The 10,207-nt window shown below is 28.4% G+C and overlaps 1 protein-coding gene across 1 annotated transcript; it reads right to left on the reverse strand.

The window, feature by feature from the left end:
* Window positions 1-2,757: 2,757 nt before the first annotated feature.
* On the reverse strand, window positions 2,758-8,108 carry LOC149883171 (ubiquitin carboxyl-terminal hydrolase isozyme L5-like). The gene is made up of 11 exons (XM_090101148.1): window positions 8,002-8,108; window positions 7,722-7,785; window positions 7,262-7,367; window positions 7,003-7,128; window positions 6,755-6,816; window positions 6,366-6,496; window positions 6,185-6,248; window positions 5,893-6,007; window positions 5,253-5,366; window positions 3,231-3,329; window positions 2,758-3,149 (listed from the first exon to the last, which is right to left on the reverse strand). Exons 1-11 carry the CDS (start codon window positions 8,075-8,077, stop codon window positions 3,078-3,080), a joined length of 1,029 nt encoding a protein of 342 aa, XP_089957274.1. The 5' UTR covers window positions 8,078-8,108; the 3' UTR covers window positions 2,758-3,077.
* Between the last annotated feature and the right edge of the window lie 2,099 nt (window positions 8,109-10,207).

Here is a 10,207-nt window from a genome sequence, read left to right on the forward strand (position 1 = left end):
AATGTGAGATTTGATTTGTCATTTATAATTAAATTTTTGGTTTTTATATTTTTAAGGTACTTTTTATAAAAAGCTAACATAATGGTACAAAAAAAATGTATAAATTTGTTTGTTAAATTCAATTTATACGTGGTTCGAAAATTTTCTAACCTCTGTGAACGAAGGGAGCGAAAACTGTATTGCTGTACTTTGTATTACTTTTATTTATTTCATTTCAATTCTTTTAATGTCATTTTTATTTCTATTTAATTGTTCCTACACCATCCACCCTGTTGTCTATTTTAAGGCTGGATTTATGGCAACTTTTATGGGTTATTTTTTTATGGTAATTTTATGGGCTTTTTTATAAAACTACACTGGTCAACATGAAATTTCTGGCAAAGTGTTTTAAATTAAATTTTAACTAAATTTGGACTACTGATAACGAATATGAACTCAGTTTTTGTCTATCACATCAGGATTTCGAGCCATTTATCAATTTTTATCAATTTTTAAAGTAAGTTGCTCATCGGCCTATATAACGAAGGTTTCATGATAAAAGACGAACTTTTTAATAAAAAGTAATAAATATTTTATTACTACACTTTGCATATCTTAATATATAATGGCAAATGGTAGTTATATGAATAATAAACTTATGAACGTATGATTAATGGTAAATGGCAGTTACCTGAACTAGTTGATCTATGGTATAGAGCTTCTGATTTATCTCTCATCAAGCTCCAGCGAAAATCTGCCATCATTTGTGAGTTCCACCGGCCTTGATATCGTTCTTCTATTGTTTTAATATCTTGACAAAAATTCTGCACCGCATTACAAAATGCTTTCCAAGTTCTTTTTTCTGTCTCATTCATTGATGTGATAAAATTTGGATCTCTTAAATGCTTTTATTTGAAGTCAATCAAATATTCCAGTCTTATTTTCTCTTCTCTAAGACCAGGAAAAGTTAAACATATAACTGAAGAATTGCCCACTGCGGTCAAGAGCTTTGACGAACTACTACATAAATCCAAGTATTATGTGCAAGGTAGTAAAGACATTTTTTTCTTATCCACTAGAGGATCATTGATGACATTATTATCGCCAGATGCCAAAGCCTGTCTCTTTGGCCAATCATTTTTCACCCAATGCTCTTCTGTATTTCTACTGTTCCAGTAACACAAAAAGCAGGGGTATTTAATACCTAATAATGATAAATACGGATATTTAGACATGTTCGAATTTCAGAAATCAATCCTTTATCTTATGGAGGAAATAGGGTCTCTTACTTCCATTAAAGTTATCATCGAATTACTTAATTTGAACTTGTTCACATATCCGTTATTTACCCTATTGCGCATAAACGAGAGGTGATAGAGAAAATATAAGCTCAGATTTGAATTTAGTACCTTCAAATTAATTTAAAACTGTTCTTAAGTTCTATGCCAGAGAAAAAAGAATTTTTTTTTTTGTATACCTTTGAAAATAGTATAGAGAATCCCTTAAAAATTTTAAGGCCTTCGCTTTACTATCCTCTTATTTTATTTATATTCTTTTTATGTTAAGGTCATATCTTTATTTACTTGTCGGGTAATTAAATTGGTTAGCGAGTAATTTTTTAAAAAAGCCGGGTATTATATACTTTTTTCTTTTCTTTATATACATTTTTTTTCTTTTCAGATGACCAAAAAATTGAACATATGGGGATTTTTCATTAAAGCCAATTACTACAAAGCTACCTGCAATGAGTGCAAAGAATTCACAACAAAGCAGGGATGTACCAAGAAGGTCTGGGATAACGATAGTATTGATCAAATAAGAGTAATTTCAAGTGCAGGGAAAGTTTGCACTGTTAGGAGAACAAATTTAAATGTCAGCAAAATGGAGCAGTCAGCATTTATGAAAGAAAGCAGTAAACTACTAGATGAAATTCCAGATTTAAAATTTCCTGGCTACTTCTAATTATGCTAATACTGAAACTTGGACTCCTTTAGTGCAAATGTTCATATTTAAATTTTCTTCGTCATTTGTAATTCAATCTAATAAATGAATTAAATTGTTTTGGGTACTTTTTCTTCTACGGGTATTCTACAAGTATAACCCGATTTACTAACTTTCAAATAATTACCCGATATACTTAAACTCGGGTAATACCCGAAGTAACTACCCAGATCTGAGTTCGGATCTCCGGTACCAAGTAGCAATATTTTTATTTTTCTGTTACAAGGGCCATTTTACTGTAAATTACGGCTGTAATTAACGGTAAAATGGCCATTTTTACGGGAAAATAAAAACATTTTTTACTTTTAAATATAATGAAAGTGGCTGTAATTCATCGTGACGAACAAATTATTATGAAGAACCGATCCACTTACAAATTATTCGTTGTTTCCGCGAACAACTTATGCGTTTAACAAAAAATATGAAATAACTCGTGTGATATAAGTGTAAAAAAAAGTGTTTTTAACAGTGGCAAGATCTTCGCTTTGGATGTTCATGCTTTGAAAATAATTTAGAAAAAGTAAAATAATTAATGATAAATACCACGTGGTCACTTTAATGCAGGAAACGCTTCAAGCTACAAACAGATAGAAGACTTCAAACACATTCCTGGGGCAAATCCTGTAAAGCTGAAAAATGCGTAATTTACGCAAAAAAACAAGATTTTTCTCACGCAAAGTAAATTTTTGTAAACTGCAATCTGTTTTTTTTGCGTAAATAACGCATTTTCAGCTTTATAGGATTGGCCCCAGATAATAACATTATTACAAATGATACTTAGACGAAAGAAAAATTTAAAGCAAATACGCTAAATTTTGTTACATTTCTTGTGAAGAAAATATAAAATACCAACTGTAGGACTCATTTAAGCTTATTATTATAAACTAATCTAATAAAACATTTGTTGAATGAATAGTAGGCGTATTTTTATCACGCAAAACTAACAAATCTCAGGTTAAAACCCAATTCGAGGCTTAAACTGTTACTTTCTGCAAATCGCAATGAGCGATTTATAAATATAGCTCCCAGTACGATTCTAACAAATAATCGTCAAGTTTAGGTATCTAGATAGGCCAAAGTTAAAAGAGCTATAACACTTAATTGCTACACTCCTTCTGTTTCTTTCTTGCTTTTTCATTTTCTCTTCTTGCGCGCGTTAACGCTTGAGCCTAAAAAAAAAAGAAATTGAATGTGTAAATTTTAGAAGTGAATTCATTCTAATTGCTTATGCATCAACAATCCGTACGCACCTTTTCTACTAGTGGAACAAGTTCACCTTTTTTCGCAAGCAACTTCAGTAGTTCCATAATAAACGGTAAGTAGTTGTGCTTCCTGCGAACATTTTCAATCTAAGCAAATTTAAATGAAGTCAGGGATTTGATTTGTTGTTGATATAAAAAACAAGATCACACACACAGATATACATACATACATACATACATACATACATACATACATACATACATACATACATACATACATACATACATACATACATACATACATAAATATATACAGTACTGTGAATAAGTTTTAGCCCACTTATTAAAACTCGTGTTTTTTTAACAGATTTTGAATAATAGTTTCCGATTATTTTTTTATATAAAATAATGTCTAACTTCAAACAATACTAAACACTATTTTAACAAACAAAGCAATATTTATCAAAATTTGACATAGATTTTTGTATTTAGATATCTAACGTGTTTATTTTCATTGTATGCTGATCTAAACCCAATTCGTATCAGCTCGTTTGTTTTTAGTTTGCTCTTGGATTTTTTGTTTATTTATTGCTGTGAATGCTTCATATTAGATGATAGTACAGTTTACAAAGATATTTCATAGATACTGTGTGTTTAACATTATTTTTTGTTTTTTTAAGAGCGAAACTTCTTCTAATTTACGTTTTTTTTTGTTTTGTATTATTATTTTTATTATTATTTAAGTAATAAAATGTGTAAAATTCCACTTCTGGAAAGTAAAAAAATTATCGTGCTTCATGAAGAAGGTTATTCTCAACGACAAATTGTCCAAAAAACAAAATATTCAAGGACAGCCATTAGAGAAATTATAAAAAAATTTAAAAACACGGGATCTCTTGAGGATAAAGTTCGAAGTGGAAGACCTCCAAAGTTTACAAAACATGACATAAAGTATTTTAAAAAATGTACCTCTGCGAAATCGGAAAAAAAACCTCCAGTGAACTAGCCACATAACATTTAGGCTGCAACTGGGACAAATGTTTCCTCATCTTGCATTCAACAACATCTGCTAAAAGCTGGGTTAAGAGGGTGTGTTGCAGTTCAAAAGCCTTTACTATGTCATGGCAGTAAAGAAAAAAGACTTAAATATGCAAAACAACATAATAGTTAGATGCAATTTTAAACTGTGTACTATACACAGATGAATCAAAATTTGAATTGTTCGGTAGCAGAAGATGACAGTATGTAAGAAGAAGGGTAGGAGAGGCTTATTGCCCTGATTGTCTACATCAGACAATCAAGCATGGGGGAGCTTCTGGTTTAGTTTAGGGTTGTACTTCATCATCTGGAGTAGGTGATTTAATCAGAATTGATGGCAAACTGACAGGAGAACAGTATAAAGAAACTTTAAGACATCATGCAATACCATCTAGAATGAGACTAATTGGTAATAATTTCATTCTACAGCAAGACAATGATCCCAAACATTGTTCCCGAGTGGCCAAAAAATATTTACAGGAGATGTGTGAGGAGGGAGTTCTCGAAGTAAAGAACTGGCCTCCTCAAAGTCCAGATTTGAAAATTATTGAACATGTTTGGGATTATTTGGATAAAAAAAAGGCTGAATATTACCCCAAAAATGTTGAAGAATGTTTTTGAATATTAAAAAGAGAGCAGGACAATATTCCACAAAATTTCATTACAAATTTATATGAATCAACTCCCAGGAGATTCGCTCCTGTGATCAACGCAAAAGGCGGACATATGAAGTATTAATTGTTCTTTCTTTTTGTATCATACTTTATCAAACTATTTCTAGATATTTTTGTTTATAATATATGTGTCTATAAACCTGATTTTTTTTTTACTTCATAAGTCCTTTATATTTTTACGATAAAATCAAAAATAATTATAAACTTATGGTGGGCTAAAACTTATTCACAGTACCTGTGTATATATATATATATATATATATATATATATATATATATATATATATATATATATATATATATATATATATATATATATACATATATATATATATATATATATATATATATAGTTAACCTTATAAGCAGCCATTTTTTCATCTTCTGCTGCCATTAGTGCCTGATAAGTTTTTAACTCAGCATCTAAAGTTACAACTTTAGTTTTCAGTTCCAAATTTCCAGATTCAGAAGACTACGAATAGAAAAAGATTGTAAAGAAAACAAAAATAAAAATAACTATTAATAAAAATAATGTAAATTGCATAGAATTTGTTGTTAAAGTTAATAAACGAAATACAGGAAATATATTTTAAAATTTATTGTTAAAATTAATAAACAAAATACAGGCAAGATTAAATATATTTCCAAAAAAAAAATGGTAACATTATATAAGAATGGTTAGCATTATATAACAGATTGTTATTACACTGCAAGTGATTCATCATGATTTTAATCAATGATTTTAAAATGCTTCTCATCCTTGACAAAATTTTTGGGTTTAAGACAGAAAGAAAGCTTTTTTTTGCTCTATGTTTAGTACCTTTTCCCCCATCTTTTTATTCCAACTACCAACTCTTTTAATGACCCACTACTAATGAACACATATACATATGGTGTAGTATATGTGTTTAAACCTGCTTATCAAAAAATGAATTGAACTATTCAATCTAAAAAGTTAAAAAACATGGCTCTTTGTAAACAACTTCTCAAAATTATACCTCTTGTAAAATTTGATTGCGTTGATTAGTTAATTTTTCTATTTCTCTTACATAAAGTAACTTTCTATCAGTAACCACTGCCATTAAATTGAAATGCACATCCTCAGAGGAGTATCTATAGCAAGTAAAAAAACAGTTCTAACTAAAGCACCTAAAAAAATTTTGTGTGAAAAACATTTTACATTGTTTAACAAAAATTCAACAACAAAACTGTGACATTAAAAATTTACAGATAAATCTTCAGAACACTTAGTTAACATGTTATAATTGACATTAAACAAAAATATTTTACTTCTGCATTCTGTTCTCAATAATGGGTTTACAGACATGCAACCATGAGTCAGTTGTAGCAGGACCTAAGAAGCAAAAATATATAATTGGATATGATGAGAAATCAAGAGAAAACAAATATCAGCATTCAAAATAAGAAACAGTATTAAGGTTTTTTAAACAATTATCACTAAAGTATTTACCTAAATCAATTGGTCCATCTTTTAAACCATCTAGCTCATATAAACGGCCATTAATAGGTAGATAAGCAACAAAATGATATGCTTCTTTATCTTCATCTTTTTTTGAATTGTCAAACTGAAACATTTCTTCTCTAAAAAAATCAGAGTTCTTAAAATCATTTCAAAGAATTCACCATTAATTCCCTCAACAGGACAAATCACAAATACATTTTTGAAAACGTTGACTAAATTCATTGAATTTTACTTGAAAGTCAGTAATAAAAAAAATATACTAGTAATATTAAAATAAAACTTTAGACTAGCCAAAATAAAACTAATATACAGCCTGAAAAAGAAAAGAAAAAAAAAAAAAAAAAAAAAGTAGCTAATCCAGTCAACAACACACTCACCTAGAAAAACTGTTATGAACTTGTTTGATCGTATCAGAATTTGATAAACTCAAACCTTTTAACTAACAAGTAAAAAATAACACAATGATTGATTAATTAATTGATTTTCAAGAGAAAAAAACGAACAGAAAAAATTGAACAGTATAAGATTTGTAGAAGTTTCAAAATTAAGTAATTTGTCAACAAAATATCAAAAAGAATTATTAATTCTAACTTTCATAGATTTTGTAAGTTATTTTTAATCTCACCGCAGGATCAAACTGTTTAGAAAATTCTTTAAATGTTGACAAGGTGTCACCCAATTGTAAATCAGGATGATTGCAGTTAAGAAGAATACTAATTATGGCTTGGGTAGCACATGCATTGTTTATCACCTAAACAAAAATAATTTATAGACTTTTGGCAAAAAAAAAAATTTTTTTTGATTTCAATTAAGAAAAATTTTTAAACTTTGTTTCAAATTATTTAAGAAAGATAAGTTGTAAATTAAAATAAATAAAAAACAACCTGTTTTGCAAAGAAAATATCATCTAGTCGACTATCTCGCACTATTGTCCCATCAGCTTCTTCCCCAGATCTCCACTTGAACAAGAATATTAAACCATGTACTGGACTATAAAAATTTAAAAATCCACAGTTTGATTCATTAATTTGTAACACATAAATGTATAAAGCATTCAAAAACTACATTTATGGTAGAATTTCAAAACTAGCAATTTTTAAACTTAAAAATACTGCATTATAAAAGAAATTATATACAAACTAATTGACTTTTAGAAAATCTAATATTTTAAAAATAAATTTTCAATAAATGTATTAAATGTTCAAATAAAAGTATTTATTCTCCAGAATTAAGTAGTGGATATTTTTTAAAGCAATCATATCTAATTAAGTTTTAAACTTTTCTTTTTTTCAAAAAATATTATAACTTATGAACTAAAATTATCAATAATATTAATTTGTGAACCTCAGTCTTTCAAGAGTATCATTATCCAGAGACCAAAGCTCTTCTACTTGAACACCAGTGCATCCTGTTATTAAAAATATATGTATGTATTATGTATATCAAAATGTCTGTATAGAAGAATTTCTTGAAACAAAATTTGATAAAACAAACAAAAAAATATATTTTTATTAATATTGTTTAGAATATCATCAACATTCTTAATTTTTACAAAACTTGAATGCTCGAGCATTTCTACTTCTGATTCCATTAAATATAGACTTGCTAAGCATTTTCTACTTACCAAACCCTCTAATAAGCTCAGTAAAAACACCTGGATCACTTTCAATAAGACACCAATCACCGTGTGTTGATCCCATTTATCAATTCTTAATCTTACTAAAATAAACATTAGAGATAATTTTTTTATGAAAAAATTTTTATGTGTTATATGCATATATCAAAATGTAAGCTATATATGCAGGCGTTTCAATTATAATTTACACATTAAAATTTTCATTAACTTCATTTCAAATTAGAACTAATTTCTTATTGGTTTTTGTTTATTTTTATTCTTAGTGTAAATTAAATTGTCTAAAATCTTATTAAAACAGGTATTATTCTATAATTTTCTTTGTAAACTTTGTAAAATAGTACTTGTTCATTGAGAGTTTTGATTCAGCCAGATTTGAGCCTGTTAACTCCACTAAACCCTTTAACTTTGAAATAAGTGAATATATCAAAAATGTGCATGAAGTTAAAGCATTTCTGACTGAAATTCAGGGTTTTATTAAAGAACATTTCCAAATGTTAATCAAAGAAAATAATCGATAAAAATGCTGCAAATGATTAGATTTAGCACAATTATTACAGCATGTTGACATCGATTCGTCGTATTTCTTAGGACGTGAACGTGTTCGGATTGATGAAGTAAAAGTTATTTTTAAAGGAGCGAAGACATTGAGCGGGGTTGTTGAAACTTACGCTGAGACAACAGGTGTTATTGTAGAAATAAAAAATATAATATTTTCAAATTTGGAACATACACGTATTAAATTTTTTAAATTTAACAAGGATTTCAAACTATTCAAAATCATAATTAGTTATCGTATTCTGTATTGCCACATCGTTTGTATTTAAATCGAAATTTAAACTCCGATACATATTGTAAAGTGTGCGTAGTTAGTGAAGTTTTAACCCCATCAGCTTCAGATAAAGGATTTTAAACAAATTGTCTGTACTTTCCTGAAATGTACGTGTATAGGTTCATTTATGGAATATTTAACTATTAATGTATAGTTAGCGCTCCATTTCAGTTACATATATCCTATTAATGTATAGTTGGCGTTCCATTTAAGTTATATCCAACTAATGTATAAATAGCGCTCCATTTTAGTTATATCTATCCTATTAATGTATAGGTAGCGCTCCATTTAAATTTTATCTATCCTAATATTTTTATAATATATCCATTTATGTTATATCTATCCTAAGTAGCGCCTCAATTTTACAAAAGAAGAATTTTTTTTTTTAAAAAAAAAAAATAACAACAGAGAAATAGAAATTTTCTTATCTGCTTTTTTAAAACAAGAAAAAATTTCAATTTAAGTTACAGATGTAACTTAACTGCACCTAACAGAATAAAACAAATATGTTAACCAGTTTCCTCTCTCAAAAATCTTTTACTTGGAAAACAGTAAAAAATCTTAACCTTTAGTGTTTTTTTCTTTAAAAGTGCTTAAGAAAGAATGTCGCGTGAAAAAAAAAACAGAAATATGATAGCTTTACAAAAAAAAAAGAACGTTTTTTATTGGTAATTTTAAAACATTGCTCTTTTGAATTAGAAAACCAAACTTTCAACTTTTTTTTGTATATTGTAAATGCATGAACTAAATTTAGTTACCAGTTTGTGACATAGTAGAGGTACTAATAAGGTATTAGCGGCTGAGTTCTTAGACTGCAATTAGAAGTCATCTGTAATGATAACACACTGTAGTTGACGAAAAGCATTGAGAAAATTGACTTCATCAAAGAAGTGATAAAAAAAATGTTATGAGTTAGCTGGTTATCCTTCATGGAAGCATTTGTTTATGTAAATAAGTCAATTAGGCTTGTATTAAATCAATGTAAAATGTAGTGAAGAAAACAGGAAGGTAGTTTTTCTATACGTAAGCCTTGATAAGTTAGTACTCCTCTACGAGATAAGCAATGATCATGTAATTTTTTTCATTATATCACTCTTCTTCAAGCGTTTGCTGTCTCCTTAATTGTGGACCATGCTTACCAACGAAAAATCTTGGAAATGTGTTAAACAAGACTGGATTGTCAAAATCCAGGATAAAAAAGCAAGCATCAATTCTCAGTCAAGTTGCAACCAATCGAAGTTTTAAAAATAAAACACCTAAAGTCCGTTGCATCTTTTTTCCACGCGCCGTAATTTATCCGGATTATCGCCGGAATTTATTCTGAACAGGCTAAGGAGGTGCAGACAACTTTTGGATCGAAAAAGT

Source organism: Hydra viridissima, unplaced genomic scaffold, assembly GCF_058129835.1.
Source record: "Hydra viridissima isolate aposymbiotic clone 2 unplaced genomic scaffold, HvirCarnegie_v1 scaffold_10, whole genome shotgun sequence".
NCBI classification, from domain to species: domain Eukaryota; kingdom Metazoa; phylum Cnidaria; class Hydrozoa; order Anthoathecata; family Hydridae; genus Hydra; species Hydra viridissima.

Bases quoted from the DNA above. Each gene is read 5' to 3' on its own strand.
- LOC149883171 (XM_090101148.1), bottom strand. From the start codon at position 8,077: ATGGGATCAACACACGGTGATTGGTGTCTTATTGAAAGTGATCCAGGT. The intron at 6,249-6,365 runs GTAAATACTTTA...TTTGCTTCTTAG, and splicing joins AGATGGACCAATTGATTTAG to GTCCTGCTACAACTGACTCA. The intron at 6,008-6,184 runs GTAAAATATTTT...TACTTGCTATAG, and splicing joins ATTGAGAACAGAATGCAGAA to ATACTCCTCTGAGGATGTGC.